We start from the raw sequence: 18641 nt of genomic DNA, 5'->3' as shown, positions 1-18641 counted from the left end.
TGAGCATCCATACAGATCTCCTTAAATCATACTTAATCTTCAAGTAATGATAATGACAGGTTCATAATCCTGCCAGACAGGATACAATTATCCTGTATAGAACCCAAAACACACTAACTCCTTCCCCAGAAGAGGAAGTAAAGCCCTTGAGTGATATTTACTTTCCTCCTTCATATCCAGTAACTTAAACACTATGATGTTAAAATTAACAATACATAAATACTACAGTCAAGTCATCTTATGTTACATGATAAGGTAACGAGAGGAAAGAAAGAAAAGAAAGACGATACGCACACATGGGTTCATAGCAAAATAAGGAGGAAATGTCAAGACTATTACAGGCCTCACGCCTGTAACTGGTCACATAGTTGGAGCCGGTATTTACAGTAACTTTCTTCCACTGTCCTTCTATAGTCCTTTGTCTTCATCAATCAAAGACTTAATTGCAGAGTAAAATATATAATATTACCAAGTCTCTATGGGATCGCCTGTATTCCAGACACACACTTCCACACCTTCCGTGTGGAGCAGTAGTCCAGTTTTCCCTGGTAGTCATGATCAACCACTCCAGCCAACACCATACCTCTCTTCTCTACCTGTTGTTTTAGAGACATGAGGAACCCAAAGTAGTCAAATGGTAGTTTTACTTTATTTATTATGATTTTTTAAATTTTTGGTTGCCCTGGGTCTTCATTGCTGTCAGGCCTTTCTCCAGGTGCAGCGAGCTGGGCCTACCCTTCATTGTGGGACACGGGCTTCTCACTGCCGTGCTTCTCTTGTTGCAGAGCACAGGCCCTGGGTAGCTGCGTCTCACTCTCTGGAGTGTGGACTCAGTAGTTGCCGGTACATGGGCTTAGTTGCTCTGCAGCATGTGGAATCCTCCCAGACCAGGGATCGAACCCATATCCTCCACACTGGCAGGAGGATTCTTAACCACTGCGCCACCAGGGAAGTCCTATTTTATTTATTTATTTAGGCCACACCCGGATGGTAGTTTTAATTTTCAGTTCAATGGGATCACTGCTGTGTCACCTGGGGGAAACATTCCTCCCTCCAGAACTAACACCTCTTGGCCAACAGTGCACAAAGTCAAGGGGACGAGAAGGTAACGCTTGCTGGTGGCTCCCTAGGAGTGACAGTGGGAGGTGCCCCTCCGTCTCTACCTCCTGATTTCTGAACCCATGAATCCTGATTATGGGAGAAACAACAAGATGTGTTGGACACTGAGTTAGAGCAAGGACAGCCTTCTAGAGAAGCTTGCCCAGCCCTGCAGCGTATTGTCGTCTGGCTGGTACTCCAGCTGAGTCTTCAAAAGGCTGTTTCACTGTTCTATCAAGTCAGCTGTTTTAGAATGATGGTGAATTCCATGAGCATAGGCCCACTGCCACACTTCTTTTGCTGTGAACTGAGTTCGTTGATCAGAGCATTATTGTAAGGCAAGGTGGATAAGGCTTTCTGTAAGTACATGTCTGGTAGTTTTGCATACAGGGAAACATTGCATACAGGAAAGGCAAATTCATATCTAAAGTGTCTATTCCCTGATGTCCCTTCCAAGATGCAAGTGGCCCGATGTAATCAACCTGCCACCAGGTAGCTGGCTGATCACCCCAGGGAATGGTTCTGTACTGGGCATGGATGTTGGTCTCTGATTCTGGCAGATCAGCACTCAGCAGTGAACAACTAATTATATTTCTATATCCCAGAAACAAAGATGGACTTTTTACAGTTGCATAAAAAATCAAATAAGATTAAGAAAAGATGTGTAAAATCTTTATGGAGAAAATGATAACATTTTTTCAAGAGAAATTAAAGAATACCTAAATAGAAAGAAAGAGATACTATATTCATAAGTTACAAACCTTAATATCATAAAGCTGTACTTTCCCCCAATATATTTATAGATTCAGTACCATCCTGGATAAAAATTCTTTTAGGCTATTGTTGCTTTGTTTGTTCGAATGTGTATGTATCTTGCAGAAGCTATTGAAGAAATGTATTTGGAAAAGCAAGGAGACAAGACTAGCAAAAAACATAAATGAAGAATATAAGAACAAGACAGAGACGTCCCTGGTGGTCCAGTGGTTAAGACTTTGCCTTCCAAACCAGGGGACTCCAGTCTGATCCCTGTTCAGGGAACAAAGATCCCACATGCCATGCAGTGTGGCCATAAAAACAGGAAGAAAGCAGGAAAACTTATTCTACAAATTATTAGGATTTATCATAAATTAAAGAAAATGAAATATTGTGATATTGGCAAAGGATAGACTCACAGACCAATAGTATACAAACATTGAATGAGAAGACAGAAAAAAAACTCAGCAATGTGAGCTGGGCTGGTTTAATGTGAAACTGATAACTAAAAAGGGAAAAAAGAAAGCTCTAGGACTGAGGGAGAGTAAGTAGTCAAGGAAAGAACAAACTTGCCGGAGAGTGAATTCTCTCCAAGGTTAAGATTCAGACTTAGAGGATGTGGTGGCAGTCCGTTGGTTGGCTGAGTTTTCCCAAACCAGAGCTGGTCCACAGTCCAAGGGCAGAGGCCAGCTGGGGGTGCTGGAGGGATGCTCCGGGAGGCTGCCTGCTGGGGGTGCTATTGAACTAACTGGGAAACCGTGACCAGGAAGCAGCAGCCTGCTGGATTGTCCTGGGATCTCTTCTGGCAGCTGGCTAGGTGGGGCTCCACTGAACATACCTGCTGGGTGAGCTCCCTGGTGCACACACCAGGGTAGTGGCACCAGAGAAAGGAAAAGGAATGCATATCAGAATCCGGAAAAGGAGCCCCTTTCTCCTCCCTCCTGTGTCCGTCCTGCGCCCACTACTGATAAAGATTAACATCAAGTCACCTGTGCTGTGGCGACCCCATGGACTGTAGCCCACCAGGCTCCTCTGTCCATGGGGATTTTCCAGGCCAGAATACTGGAGTGGGTTGCCATGCCCTCCTCCAGGGGATCTTCCCAACCCAGGGATCGAACCCAGATCTCCCTAGTTGAAGGCACTTTCTTTACTGTCTGAGCCACAAGGGAAGTCTAAGAATACTGGAGTGGATAGCCTAGCCCTTCTCCAGGGGATCTTCCTGCCCCAGGAATCAAACCAGGGTTTCCTGTATTGCAGGTGGATTCTTTACCAGCTGAGCTACGGGGGAAGCCCTCATGTTGGCTAACAAGGGAGAATGTTCCCATATTACAAGCCAGCAATGAAGGATGGATTTGGAGCTGAGAGGCAATAAATTTGAAGCTCACACAAGCTAATTAGAATAAAGAGCCCCCAAACAATCCCGTTCACATGCAGGAATTTGATTTATGTCACAAGTTGACTGGCAAACCAGTAGGCAAAAGAGAGTGTTTTTAATAAATGGCACTGGGGTAAATTGCCACCTCCCTATGCATATTTTCAGAAAAGAAGGAGAAAGAAGAGAAACTTGATCACAACCTTTCATAGCATGCAAACAGTTCTAAGTAGACAATACAACAGGAAAAACCGTAAAACTTTTAGAATGTGATACAGGATAATGTTTTCATGACCTCATGAAAAGGTCAGAGAAAGATTCTTTAAAGAGGACACAAAAGCACTAATCATAATGAGATTGGTGAGTTTGACTAAAATAACATTTAAAATTCTGTTTAACAAAAGATACTGTTAGGAAAAGGACAAGGTGAACGACAGGTTCACCGATTGCTCCTTGCTTTTCTGACCCTGGGGCCTCTAGGAAGCTGGGGGCAGATGAGGGAAGTTGCTGCTATTTAGAGGCATGGTCCTGGGGAAATGAAGGCTTCCAGGTACCTTAAAGGTCTAGATTGGACAGTTGAGGACCCAAGCCCCATTTCATGGGAGCAACACTTTTTTCAGAGAGAGAATGTCCAGGCTGTCCTGTCCTGTCCTTTTCTGTTCCACCCCATCCTAGCACTACCCTCACACTCCCAGATCATAACTTTTCTTAGGTTCTGGGCCCCATAGATTGTGAGAACCTAAGATCCCTTTTCTTAGGATCTGCTAACAGATCAAATTTTCCCATGAAGCATAGGTCCATGCCCCTAGAGATCCATCTCCTATTACCTAGTGATTTTTGAGAAATCACAAATTCATGTGCGCATGAAATTCATGAAGGTTTTCAGTTATGCCTGCATGTGTTTCTACAAGCCTGTTGTGTCTTTGGCATACCTGCTTGTGACTCAAAGTGTGGTCCACAGACCAGCAGTGTACTTATTTGGGAGCTGGAGAAGTATAGCATCTCTGGCCCCATCCTAGATTTATTGCATCAGGATATGTGTTTTATGGTTCTTACACACATTCAAGTTTGATAAGCCTGGCATCCCTGTTTGCAGCTGCCCAGGAGAGCTCATACTTTATTTAGGAGAAAGGGTCAGTATTCAGAGGCTGGATGCATTGGATTACATCTGCACGTTTACGGGCACACTCGTGTGTCTGTCTCCATATGTGTTGTGTATCTTTTTCAAAAGAGAAGAGCGCTTCCTGAGGGCTGATTATATGCCAGGCACCCTGTAAATTCTTTTTTTTTTTAAACAGTAGAGTACCTATATATAGGTTCACAGGGCTTTAATTTATTATTTATTTTGGCCACACTGCAAGGCATGTGGAATCTTAGTTCCCTGATCAGGGATTGAACCAGCACCCCCTGAAGTGGAACCATGCAGTCTCAACCACTGGACCACCAGGGAAGTGCCCACCCACACTGTAAAATTCTTAACACCATCATTTGTATCCTCTGCCTCGTTTGAGTTTCTTGAAGGCCTTGGGGAAAGCAGAGACTACGGATGATTGGTGCTGAAAGACTTAAAAAATATCCAAACGCTTTGACTTGGTACATTCCACCTCTAGGTATCTGACCTCAGAGAAATTGGAATTAAAGAAAACATGACTCATGCAGAAGGATTTACACCTACACATAATCTTTAATAGAAACCAGGAACTGGACACAACTGGTTTGTCCAGTGGAGTTACAGAAATGACCACAAAGCCTTGAAGAGGACAACAATGTGGTCATTAACTGAGGTCAGCTAAATAATTGTTTCCTGAGTGGACTTTCCAAGCCAAGTGCATGTTGTACCTGAGAGCTGACGGACGTGGCTCCACTCTGATGAAGGTCAAGATATTGATGAAGTTTGTATGACATCAGGAAATTGTGTTGTAACATAGACCAGAAAAGAGGACATGAAATATACAGTGTAATCACAGTCAAGGGAAAAAATGCGCTAGAAACAGAAAGAGCAAGTTACAACTTCCTTCTAGATGAAGGGTGGGGAGGAGGCAAGAGGCCTGCCTGAGACCTTGGACAAGAAGCCTGGGCACGTGGTCCTGTGAAATCTTTGGCTTGTCTTCTTTATAAACTGTTTCTTATTCCCCATAGATTGCTAGAGTCACAATTCCAAAGGAACAAAAGGGCTGCTTTGTGAAATAAGGTCAATGCTTGGTGGGGAGGATGGCTTTGCAAATTACAGGCAAGTTTAGGAAAATGTTTCTCTTTGTGTAGATTTAGACTACGCAATCTGACAAATGGTTATTCTTCAGCCTGTCATCTCATCCACCCAGTATTCACTGGACATGTGCTCAAATAAAGATTATCTGTAATTGACAGCGGGTAAGCTGTGCTGGGTCAGTGCCCACTCTGGATAATTTTGGGAAACATGGAATGCCAAAGACCTCACCAGACCATCCTGCTACACCCTTCCCTTATCTCCAGTGAGGGGGTTATTCCAGACTGAGGACCTCAGGCTCAGGGAAATACAGTCCAGCCCATGTATCATCTTGCAGCAGGGGGAAGAGGCCAAGCCCTGAAAGGAAATAAACTCCTGGGTTACACACACGCTGAAGAAGCAGTGGTACTTCTCCAGTTTTTTGACAATGATCACTTTTTTAAAATGAAACTCTCATCAATGAATTTAAAAATATTTGTGTCTAGAAATTCCTTCTGCTTCCCTAATTCTTTTTTTTTTTTAAAGACTTAACATTTTTAGAGTACTTTCAGGTTCATAACAAAATTCAGAAGGTACCAGGTTTCCCTGGTGATCCAGCGGTTGTAATGCAGGGGACACAGGTTTGATCCCTGGTCTGGGAAGACCTCACTTGCTGTGCGGCAACTAAGTCCGTGCACCACAGCTACTGAAGCCCGAGTGCCTAGAGCCCCTGCTCCACAGCAAGAGAAGCCACAGCTGGAGAGCAGCACCCGCTTGCTGCAACTAGAGAAAGCCCGCGGGCAGCAACAAAGACCCAGTGCAGTCAAAAACAAACAAGTAAATATTAAAAAGAAGGTACAGAGATTTCCCATATACCCCATGCCCCTATATACATGTATAGCCTCCGTTATTATCAACATCCCTCATCAGAGTGGTGCATTTGTTACGATCAGTGAACCTACATCGACACGTCACCATCACCCAAAGTCCATCATTTACAGTAAGGCTCTCTCTTGGTGTTACGCATTCTATGGGTTTGCACAAATGTATAATGACATATATCAGTCATTATAATATCATACAGAGTATTCTCCATGCCCTAAAAATCCCCTGTGGTCTGCCTATTTATCTCCCCTTTCCCAATCTCTGGCAACCACTGATCTTTTTACTGTCTCCATAGTTTTGCCTTTTCCAGAATGTCACAATGATCATTTTGCCTAACCTCCCTTAGGTCAGGTTTCCTGGAAAACGGTCTCAGAGGCAGATGCTTATGTGCAGGAGGTTTGCTGGGAGTATTCTGAGCAGCAGCATCTGTGAGAAGTAAGAGAAGCAGGGCTGGGGAGAAGCGGAATTGTGATGCACGGCAACAAAGGCTCGGCCAATCCCCTGGAGAGCTCTGAGTGGATTGGAGGGGAGGGTCCTGCAGAGGTGCCTCGAATCAAACTGTGGAGCTAGACCTTTGTACCCCAACATCAACCAGTCAGTGGATTCAGATTATCCCTGGGAATGGGGTGTAACTTTGGATGAAACAGCTCACTGTGGCCCAGGGAAATTCCCAAGGAGGGACTCAGCTGTGAGCATCAGCAACAGCCCAGCAACAGAGAGAATGAGTGTCTTCATCCCAAGGGGATCTGACAGCCCACTACAATATCCACTATATAATCTGAAAAAAAAAAAAAAAAAAAAACACCTCAAAATAAAGAAAAAGAATAGGAGGCTTGGAGATAAAGATACTGAGATCCACCAGTGACTTACTCTGTGATCTTGGACATATCTTTTCTTTGGGTCTAGGTTTTCCCATCTCTACACCGAGGCAGGGTTAGTGGACTCACTGGGACACTCCTAAGTCACAAGCACCAGGCGAGCAGGTGCCCTGGAAGCTGACTACAGGAGCTGGAGAAGATGGGCCCGAGATGAGGCTGAGAGGTGAAGAAGGGAGCCTGTCATCACAGGGAGTTCATCAGACCTGATGAGGGGGCCCATCCCACTGGGACTTTCCCTCCAAGGTGCGTCTGTGAATCATTAGTTCGTAAAATAGCAGAACAAAGTGGAGCCTTAAAGGTCAAGTGGCTCATCCCTTTTTTATACAAGGAGTCGAGGAACATGGCCAGTGTCACAGACTGAGTCAGCAGCAAGCTGGGAATCAACCTCTGTTCCCGAAACCTGGTACATTTATTGGTACATTTATTTATTCACTGGTTTCTTAACATCCACATTGCCTTTTCCTTGAGAGACTGAGTCAAAGCTTGTTTTGGTTCAAAGAAAGATATCCCTTGAGCTAACTTCCCTGAAAGGAGAGCTATGTGAAAAGAGTTGGGATGAAAGAAAATCTGCCCACCCTCCAGGCTTCTTGAAAAAGGAAGAAACCAAGGGATTAGTGATTTGAGCACAAAATTCTGTCAGTCCGTGAAGGGCAGATTCAAAACTGACCAAGAGGGTTGGAAGGGTGGACATTCTTTTAAAACAGCAAGGCAGAAAAAATTAGCCTTGTGGTCCAAATATTTTATTTTAGATAAGCTTGTTGACAGTTCTAGCCAGAGTAGAAGGCCTCTGGGAGACCTCACTATTCGCAAAAGCTTTTTGAGTCCTCCCTTTTTCAGAGCCATGTCTCACTTTCTTCCCCATGCCAGGAATAGCTGAGCCCAGGGTTCCTACCTTTCAATTTCTGCAGAAGCAAGAGCCTCCAACTTCTTTAGGAGATGCCTGAGTTAATAGGCATAATTAGACCTAGACCTGGGAATCTAATTGTTCTTTGTACAGATATTTTTTCTTTTAAGTTTTTTTAATTATTAAGCTATAAGAATTATTATCAGATACATAATTTGTAAACATTTTCTCCCATTCTGTGTGGAGTATCTTTCACTTTATTGATGCTGTCTTTTGAAGCACCAACGTTTTAAATTTTAATGAAGTTAAATTTATCTCTTTTTTTCTTTCAGTGTTTATGCTTTGGAGGTCTTATTTAAGAATTATTTGCCAAAATTTACCTCTATGTTTTATCCTAAGAAGTTTATAGTTTTATTTTAAATTTTATTTATTTTTAACTCAAGGATAATTACTTTACAGTTTGTACAGGTATTGAACAGCACCCTCTCCACTATTGAAAAAAATCTCCCTCTCTTTCCTACTCTTAATTTCAGAGCCTTTAAAGCATTCTACAGGGCTTCTCATAAATATCTCCTACTGCAAACCCTTAGCTTTCACCTTTCTCTGATTTGAAATTTTTATTTCCAGTTCCATATTGTAGCCACTGGATAGAAATGATTTCTAGTTTCACACAAGATGGTTTGTGAGTTTCTGTCTCTTACTCCCCATGTTAGGTGTTAGGTGTCTTTTGGAAGGAAAAAAAAGAGATTTTTTTTTTTTTTTTTTGAGAAAGATTTGTTTTGTCCTAACATTGGATCCTAGAAGTACCTAGAGTGGTGGCAATATATATTCATTTTATTTTCAAGCAGTAAATCTTTTTAGTTAATTTTTGAATTGGAGATGGTTGATCTACAATTTTGTGTTAGTTTGTGCTGTACATTAAAGTGAGCCAGTTATGCACACACACATATCCACTCGTTTTAGCTTCTATTTCCACACAGGTGGTTAGAGTATTGAACCGAGTTCTTTGTGCTGTGCAGTCGTTTCCTATTAGCTATCTATTTTATGTCCAGTAGTGTGAACTGTCCACCTCAGCCTCCCAACTTATCCCTCCCCCGCTTTCTCCCTTCGTAACCATGTTTGTTTTCTACATCTGTGATCCAATTTCTGTTTTGCACATAGGTTCATTTGTACTATTTTTTTAGATTCCACATGTAAGTGATGTCGTATGATATTTGTCTTTCTCTGTCTGACTTACTTCACTCAGTATGACAGTCTCTAGGTCCATCCATGTTGCTACAAATGGCATTATTTCATTGAAGTATTAAATCTTGAAGATAAATAACCAGTTTCCATAGTCAGCACTACCAGCCTCATTTTTAATTCCTCTTCTACGAAATGCAGGCATCTTCCTGCATTTGTTGTATATTCTTTGGTATATACTCATAACCAGCTTGATATTTTATGTGCAACTTTTAAAAAACATATTTATTTGTTTATTTGGTTATGCCAGGTTTCAGCTGCAGTCCTGGGATCTTTTTTTTTTTTTCTCCTGGGATCTTTAACTGAGACATGCAAACTCTTAGTTGTGGCGTGTGGGATCTAGTTCCCTGACCAGGGATCAAACCCAGCCCCATGCATTGGGAGCATGGAGGCAACCACAGGGAAGTCCCTTTATGTGTAACTTTAAAATACATATGACTATTTCATTCTATACATTGTATCACCAAACTTATTTTCCTGATACGTTTTCTGGGATATGTCTCCATATTGATTCATATAAATTTATTTTTATTTTTCTATAGCATAGCAAGCATATCAAAGCATGAAATTTAACTATTTCACAAATGCAGGCCATCTTGACTGGTATCAGTTTCTGACTCTTTGGAACAATCTTGTAATAAACATCCTAATACATGTATTAGGTTCCCGTTGGCAAATATTTTGTCTTTCCTGTGTTTCTGAAAGGAAAGTTGCTAAATGATATGTGTAACTTCGCAGTTTTATTAGGCATAACCAGATCACTCTTCCAAGTGGTTGTACCAATTTACATTTTCATCAGCAAACTATTAAGAGTCTCTGAGTGTTTGTATTGTAGCCTTTTTTTTTTTTTTTAAGATTATTTATCTGTTTATTTATTTATTTATTTTTGGCTGTACTGGGTCTTTGTTGCTGTGTGGACTTTCTCTATTTGCAGCAAGTGAAGTCTACTCGCTGTGGCGCGTGAGTTCTCATTGCAGCGGCTTCTCTTGTTGCAGAGCGCAAGCTCTAAGCACACCGGCTTCAGTGGTTGCTCCACAGCACATGGGGTATTCTTGCACCAGGGATCAAACCCTGCATTGGCAGGTGGATTCTTAACCAGTGGATCGCCAGGGAAGACCTACATTGTAGAGTTTTCATTCTTGCCATTCTGATAAATAAAAAATGGTGTCTGGTTGTTTTAATTGGTTTTTTCCTGTAACTAGTGACATTGAAACTCCTATATATCTATGTACAATCTGCTCTAATAATCTCTTATTTTATTGTCTAGTTTATTCATAGTTCATTTTTTCCTAAGAGGTTGGCTGTTTTTCTTACTGATTTGTAGAAATTCTTCACGTATTTTTCTATTTCTTTGTCTGTGATTGCCATTCCAAGTATTTACTTCTAAGCTCTCATTTGTCTTTCGACTTTTTGTGTTTGTCAGTTTTGCTCCTGATGTCATCACACGTCATCATTTTTTTAAAACTCTTTGCACCTTGCTTACCCTGAGGTAAGTCTAATGTTTGTTGAGCATCTACTATGTGACAGTCAGTGAGCTATTCCTTTCACATGTTATCATCTCTAATCCTGATAATGAAATTGTCATTGCTGTTATCATTTCCATGTTACAGATGACAAGACTAAGGCTCCGTGGGACAAAGTTATTGCCCAAATCTACAGAAACTGTAACCTATGAATGTAAGATTTAAACCTGTATCTGCTTGGAACTGAAACACTCTCTCCTTTCGATTGATATTTTATGGGTTTTTGGAGAAACCCCGCACATTCAGACATTTTATTCTTCATCTCACTCCTCATACCCTAGACCACATTCAAAAGAGTCAAGGAAGATGGAAATGCAGAGAAAACCTGGTACATTTATTTATTCACTGATCAACAGGCATTTCCTGTCGTGTGCCAAGCTTCACATTGGATGCTGGGGATACATAGATAAAACAGGCCAGATCTTGTCCCCAAAGGAGTATTGGTCACAAAACCACATCTTGACCAACGTGCTTTCATTGTTTTCCAGGCTTGCAGGGCGGGGAGGGGGGGAGATCCCCAGAGCACACAGACCAGGAAGTCCTAATGTTTTTGACCTGGAAAGGATGAATCTGTAGAAAGAAAATAAAGTGGACCCTCAGCACAAGAATTATTTAAGTGACCCCCATATCTTTCCCACCGAGATGGTCCTCCCACCACCAAGTCCTAGGCCCCTTGGGATAAGTAGAGAGCATGATGCTGGAATAATTGAATGAATAGTGCTGGCCTTTGATGTAGGAATCAAGACAAAATCCAGGCTCTTCACAGACTCTTCTCTGCTGCCCTCTGGTAAAATCAGAGCATTGGGCCAGATTGACATCTATGCATCTTACTAGAGTTTCCTGTGGTTCCAGATAACTCAGCTAACCAGAGCCATAACCATAGCAACATTCTCTGAATACAAACAGTACTTCAAGTCTTAAAAAGCACGTTTACATTTAGTATCACCATGGATATAATTGCATCCATTTTACAGATGGGAACACTGAGGTCAAGGATGATATAGTCAGTTGCTCATAGTCACAAAGTCAGTCAGAGGCAGACATGATATTAAAAGATAGAACTTTTGCCCCTTGTATCACGCTCCTTCCTCCTGCCTTATTCCAAGAAGCTTTCCTTCCCAGGACCCAGCACAGCCTGTCATAGGTACCTCCTGGGACGTGGCTAGAGAACTCTAAGGGGTGAAGTTCACTGAAGGGCAGAGGATCTGCTTGGGGAATGGGGACGTACTGGCAGATTTCAAGCAACCTCTTTCACATACAAAGGAACCATTAGGCTGAGAGCATACTAGGGTCCAGGGGGACGTGGAGCTTGCTAGATCTTCTCCTCACCTTTCACCGGCAGGACGCATGAATTCCCACACAGACCCCTGCAGCACTTGAAACCATTCAGGCAGTGGCTGTCGTTCTGGCAGTCGTTTATAGGGTTGGGCCTCTGACAGCGGCCGATGACCACTGGACACTTCCCGGGAGTGACTTTAACTGATGAAAACAGAGTCACAATTCAGAGACTTCACCCCTTGGGACAGCACCCAAATTCCCAACTCCACCTTCACACCATACATGGAAATTGGCTCTTCCCCAACTTCAGGATCCAATCTGAGGCTGGTGCATATCCTAAAGGAGACTCCCTCCCACCAGCAGGGCCCCAACCAGTGTCTGACATACGTATTTCTGATGGACAGACTGATTCATGAACTGACTGGCCTGCTGGCTGACGGGCTCACCAACTGTCCTACAGTCTACCTGAGAAAACAGAGCTGGTACAGGGGGTGGAGGAGCCCTGACTCTATCCCATCCTCCAGTTCAGACGAGCCCCTTCCACTTGCCCAAGAAGCATGTCCTCAAGCTCAGACCTCCCTGATCCCCCTTTCCAGGACTGGACTTCCTCACCTGGCTTTGACGTGCCTACAGGATCCATGCATTTGATGCCACAAACATCCTGGCAGCATTTCTGCCTCTTCGGACACTGCCAATCATTCTGGCATTCAGGGGGTTCATATACAAGGCACATCGCAGGGCGTATGAAAGGACAGGCTCCAGGTTTACCTATTTCTGAAGGGTAAGAACAAAGGAGGAAGAAGAAGCTGGCACTGAGTCATGATCACAATCCTGCAGAAGGAACCAGGCGAGGAGAGCAAACCTAACCCAAGTAGCTGACCCCAAAGGAATGAAGGGAGCCATTAGGATTCCAGTTTCAAGGCAGGCATGGGACAGCACCAAGCTCAGCCAAACCCTCAACCAGGAGGGAGTCAATGAGAAAGGAGGTATAGATGGTGGGGTGCCGCTAGATCTTTCAAGAGGGAGACTTTGTGGAGTTTGCCAATTTCCCTGGTGTCAATATTCCCACTATTCCTTATTTCAAGCTACCAATGTGACATCAACTACCTCACAGAAGTCTTGAAGATTTCACAATCAGCTATTGCATGTCTGTAAAAGTCAGCTCTAGGGAGTGCTGAACAGAGTTCATGGTCAGGTATCCCTGGCCCAGGGCTGGCTGGGAGGGAGGCAGAAAGAGAGTGACAGCAAGAGACGCCACTCATTTGAGATTAAACAAAAGAGAACAGATCAACTGAGAAGCAAATAGAAAGAGAGAGTGACCTTAAACAAACAAACAAATAAACATTAAGAGAAACAGAGAACAATTTGGAAAATTAAAACAGATAGTGACCAAAATAATGTGACAGAGGAAAAAAAAAAACAACAGTAAAGAAGGAGCTATAAAGAAAGAAAAATAAGAAATACAGGGGCTTATTTCTGGATGCACAGAAACTCTCTGAGTTGAAGTCCTCAGTGACGTGCTTGAAATTAAGGGCCATAAGCCATTGGAAAGAGGGCTTCAAGGCCAGCCCCTGGGCTAAAAAGAAGAGGTTATTCCCATGCTGAGCCATCACTGACTCTGGCACCTGGGTATGGCCTGAGAGAGTCCAACTCACTTTTGGGAGCCCCTTCCACAGCCCAGGGCATCAGGAATCCAAAGGCAAATATCCCCAGGAAGACGATAAGGCTGCCGGACTTCATCTTGAGGGCAGCTGGGGCGGTGGTGACCAGCGTCAGCCTCACCCTTTATACCCGCCCCGATGGGTGTGCTCCCGCCAGAGCTGCCCTGAGTTTCTCAGCTGCTGTTTCCTAAACAGGAAATTCAGGTGAGCACAGTGAGCACGCCATCCAGAGTGTTGCTGGCTCCTTCCTGCCCTTAGGCAAGAGCATGAGGCCCAGAAAGGGGAATGAAGGGCTTGGAGGGGGTGGTGTCAGAAAGCCACTTGGGAACACGTTAGGGGTCCCTGAATCACCCTCCTTTGGGGAGGAGTAGAGGAGGGGCAAAGAGGGCCAGACAGGACATTACAAAGGACCTTGTTAGAAATCCGGAACCGTCAGCGAGCTGGGGCCTCTCAAAGTGCCATGACTTTCCCACACTCTGGGGGCCCTGGAGGATTGCCACATTTGTTACCACATTACCCAGGGTCACTCCCTTCCCTAAAGGGCAGGTGACATTTTCTCTCCTTCTCTCCTGACTTATATCCATGTAATATTGCAGTGCCAGTCACACAGAGAATCTTTGCTGAATGACAGGTGGAGGCGGGGCAGCAAGAAAACCACTTCGGGGCTTCAGCATTCCCAGTTGTGAAGTGGGGATAATAGTAATGGACTAGATCACGGAGGGGGAACTTGAGTTGAAAAGGGTGGAAGGAAGTCGAAGGGTGAACACACTACCACTTAGCAGGATGGAAGTGAGACTGATGCAAAGTCAATCACGTTGGAGCCCTGTTTCCTGAGATGAACCGATGGAGCTCTTCTTAGCAGTCAGTTGAAGAGCCAGTAGAAACAGGTGTGTCATTTCATATGCTCAAAAAATCCTCTCACACCCCAGAGCCATCCTCACTGCTCTTGCATGATCATAATGGACATTTATTGTACACTGGCTACATGATGAGAAGTTTAAACAATCCTAATTAGCAAAAGAAAGCCTCTTAAGGTGAAACCAAGGGGGAAAAATGCATGAAATACAGAAAATAGAATGTAGGAGAGGAAACGAAGAGAGTCCCCATGAAGATGGTGACAGAAGATCCCAGAGGGAGAGCTGAGTGCCAGAGGGTCCCAGAAAATTCATCTTCTGGAAGCTGAAATTAATAGAGAACATCTGGCACTGATGAACACATGGAGAGGAGATTGGGCAACTGGTGAAGAGGATGTGGTTGAAGAGATGCTCTCTCAACTCATATGTGCTCAGTTGTGTTCAACTCTTGTGGCCCCATGGACTGTAGCCCACCAGGCTCTTCATTTCAGTCCATGGAATTTTCCAGGCAAGATTACTGAAGGGGGTTGCCATTTCCTCCTACAGAGGATCTTCCCGATCCCAGGATCGAACCCTCATCTCCTGTGTCTCCTGCTTGGTAGGCAGATTCTTTACCACTGAGCCACCTGGAAAGCCCAAAGTACATAGGAAATGTAGCAAACACAAAATCAGACAATTTTTTCACCTCAGAGAAAATAAAAAAGACCTGTCAGAAGGGAAAAGGTGTTTGGTTTACAACAGAGTTCAACTATAACATGTTAACATAGTCATGATAACGTAAACAATAGTGAGGATCAAATCACAAGGAGCATATAGTGTTGATGGGAGGGAGGCGGGGTGGGAGGGTAAACCTAGATGCCAGAGGTGTAGGGAGCAAGGAGGTGGACGGAAATCTCCTTTTCAGTCATGGAAAGTCAATGGACTAGATCTAAAACTGAAAAGTCGAGATGCAGCATTATTTTGTCAAGGTGTAACATGAATATTACTTAGAAATGGAGCTACAAATGCCAAGATGATAAACTAGAAATGGTTTCCTCTTGGGGGAGGCTGATGGTAAGCAACCGATACTCTTCACAACATACTTTGTAAAAGCATGTGACTTCTTAGTCTATTTTCATGTATGAGTGAGTGATAGTCACTCAGTCCTGTCTGACTCTTTGCGACCTGTAGCCTCCAGGCTCCTCCGTCCATGGGATTTTCCAGGCAAGAATACTGGAGTGGGTTGCCATTCCCTTCTCCAGGGGATCTTCCCAACCCAGGGATCAAACCCGGGTCTCCCACATTTCAGGCAGAGTCTTTACCATCTGAACCATTAGGGAAGGTCTTACCTACATGTATAACTTCAATAAAAATAAAGAAAATTATTTTTAAAAGAAAGCCTATTTTCTCACACAGATCCCCACGTACAATCACCCAGCATTATTTGTCTCAATATATGGCTCTCTCTCTTTTTTTAATACTGACTTAGCTGCGTTGGGTCTTAATTGTGGCACACAGTCCTCTCTCTAGGTATGGTGTGGGAGCTTAGTTGCCCCCGAGGTATGTGGGATCTTAGTTCCCCCACCAGGGACTGAACCCACGTCCCCTCCATTGGAAGGCAGAATCTTAACCACTCCATCACCAGAGAAGTCCCACGATAGGGTTCTTTAAAACGTAAGACTTCCTTTCTGAATTGGGAGTCCTTGGTGGCATTTTCTTAAGAGTGATTTTCCAAAGAGCAGAAGTTTTTAATTTTGATGACATTGCATTCATTAGTATTTTCTTCATCATGCTTTTGATTTTGTACCTGAGAAATCATTGCATGACCTAAGGTCACAGAGGTTTTCTCCTTATGTTTTCTGCTATAGGTTCCATAGTTTTAACTTTTGCATTTATGTCTATGATCCGTTTTGAGTGAGTTCTTGCAAATGATATGAAGTATGGCTCAAGGTTCATATTTTTGTATATGGATGTCCAACTGTTCTGGCATCATTTGTTGAAAAGACTATTCTTTCTCTGATGAATTCCCTTTGCACTTTTGTCAACCCTCAATTGACTACTTGAGTGTGAATTCACTTCTGCATTGTCCACTGATCTGTGTGTGTATCCTTTTGTCAATACCATGGTGCCTTTATTACTATAGTGTTGTGTCTGAAAACAGTCAGACCACAAACATTTTGTGTTCCCTCAAAATTCCTATGTTGAAGCCCCAACACCCAGTGTGGTAATATTAGGAACTGGGGCTTTTGGGAGGTGATTAGATCCTGAGGGTGGAGCCTTCAATAATGGGATTAGTGTCTTTATAAGAAGAGGAATGAGAGAAAAGATCTTTCTCTCTCTGGCAGGATACAACAAGAAGGTAGTGTATCTACAAACCAGGAAAGGGAAACTCACCAGACATGAAATATTCCAGAGCCTTGAATTTGAACTTTACAGACTTCAGAACAGTGAGAGATAAATTTCTGTAGTTTAATTCACGCAGTTCATGGTATTTTGTTATAGCAGTCTGAGTAGATTAAGACATGTAGCTCTGTGGGACTTCCCTGGCAGCCAGTTGTTAAGACCCCAAGCTTCCAGTGCAGGTGGCCTGAGTTTGATACCTGGTTGGGGAACTAAGATCCCACATGCTGTGGGCGTGGCCAGATAGCTAAATTAAATTAAATTAAATTAAAAAGACATGCAGTTTTATAATAAGTGTTCATTTCAGCCAAAATTTTCAGCGACCCCTTCTGTTGCCCTGTCCATAGTCCCAGGGCACGCTCCACTCCATTGCATGCCAGTGGCATCTACTATAAGCCTGTGATTCTCTGCCTGAGGGGTTTCAGGGAGCAGCCCTTAGCCAATGACAGATAGGAGTTGGAGGATAAATACCTCCTCTTTCTCATCCAGAGCGGGAAATTCCAAGGCAGGCTCTATAAAATCTCCCAGAGTTTTCCAGCGGGACGCGCCCCTGGTGCCCACAGCAGTAAACTCCTCAGCCCTGCCCCCTTTATGGCTTCCTTCCACTCGCCGCCTCACAAGCCCATTCTCTGAAAAATGCTTCCTGGATCACTTTCCACGTAAATTATTTCTCCTCAAACTACTGCCTTAGGGTCTGCTTCCAGGAGAACTCAACCAAAAATACATCCCAGCATCTAGCTCAGTAACTGACACGTATAGACACTGATCGTTGTCAGGAGGATGGCATCTGTGTAGTTTGGCACAGACACATAGAATGTGTTGAATGAATGATTCCTTGAGGGAACCAGTGAAGGAAGCAAGGAAGTGCTCTCGGCCACACTCCCATCTCTCCCTCCCTAGTCCTGGGAGACACTCACCCATGTCCTGGTATGTACAGAATTATTTTCACATCTGGAAAAGTTTTTCTGAAAAATTCCAGTAATCTCTAAGGGGACTGGAGGGCCCCTTCACCATGAGGCAGGCTGCCTGAGATCGTGGTCTTGTGCCAACAAGTTGGTGGTGGGCGGCAGGGTAGAAACCTGCTGAATTTGACCGAAAGATAGATATTGGGAAAGCTGGTGAAAACAAGGGAAGGTCACTCCAAGCATACTCCCTCTCTCCAGTCATTTAAGGGATGACAGCTGTGGCCGTCAGATCTCCTCCCATCATAAACTCGCTTCACGGTTGAATCCTTTCTGCAGGGGTTTTCCGGCTCCAGCTCTTTCCACATGGATCTTTTGAAATTTATGTAAGGTTGGAATGTCCTCGCAAACATCCCCACAATGAGCCCAGGGCCTTCGGAGGCGTCTGGGAGAAAGCACTGTCCCAGCTAACTGGTTGGGAATCCTTGCCTGGGGCAAGAGTGGTGTTAATTTCAGGGAGGCCTTGCACAAGCTTTGCTAGAAATAACTAAGGAGGCAGCCCCTCCCCATGGGTCTGGGGTACTGAGGCCAACTGGATGGAAGACCTTTGATCCGAGTTTGGACTTCCTCTTTCCCTTCTGCGAGGTAAATGCATTGCTTTCCTACACAGGACCTCACGATGTTTAGACACTCTTCTGCACTGGCTGTTGTTGACATTTATCACTGTAGAAGGACCTTCTGCTATGGTTTTGTACCACCAGAAGCCTTCCGACCTTCCCAGCTAGAG

General features: G+C 43.8%; 1 protein-coding gene across 1 annotated transcript; it reads right to left on the bottom strand.

The window, feature by feature from the left end:
* Positions 1-11110: 11110 nt before the first annotated feature.
* Positions 11111-13940, bottom strand: LOC133044484 (antileukoproteinase-like). Its single transcript, XM_061125863.1, has 4 exons — positions 13714-13940; positions 12671-12832; positions 12110-12259; positions 11111-11350 (listed from the first exon to the last, which is right to left on the bottom strand). The coding sequence occupies exons 1-4, from the start codon at positions 13796-13798 to the stop codon at positions 11322-11324; spliced, it is 426 nt and encodes a 141-aa protein (XP_060981846.1). The 5' UTR covers positions 13799-13940; the 3' UTR covers positions 11111-11321.
* Positions 13941-18641: the final 4701 nt, after the last annotated feature.

This window comes from Dama dama, chromosome 23 (assembly GCF_033118175.1).
Source record: "Dama dama isolate Ldn47 chromosome 23, ASM3311817v1, whole genome shotgun sequence".
In the NCBI taxonomy this organism is placed as follows: domain Eukaryota; kingdom Metazoa; phylum Chordata; class Mammalia; order Artiodactyla; family Cervidae; genus Dama; species Dama dama.
Note: the sequence above shows the minus strand (reverse complement) of the source record. Positions and strands in the feature narration are given on the sequence as shown.

Bases quoted from the DNA above. Each gene is read 5' to 3' on its own strand.
- LOC133044484 (XM_061125863.1), bottom strand. From the start codon at position 13,798: ATGAAGTCCGGCAGCCTTATCGTCTTCCTGGGGATATTTGCCTTTGGA. The intron at 12,833-13,713 runs GTGAGTTGGACT...CTTACCCTTCAG, and splicing joins TGTGGAAGGGGCTCCCAAAA to AAATAGGTAAACCTGGAGCC. The intron at 11,351-12,109 runs GTGAGGAGAAGA...TTCTTTCTACAG, and splicing joins ATGCGTCCTGCCGGTGAAAG to ATTCATCCTTTCCAGGTCAA.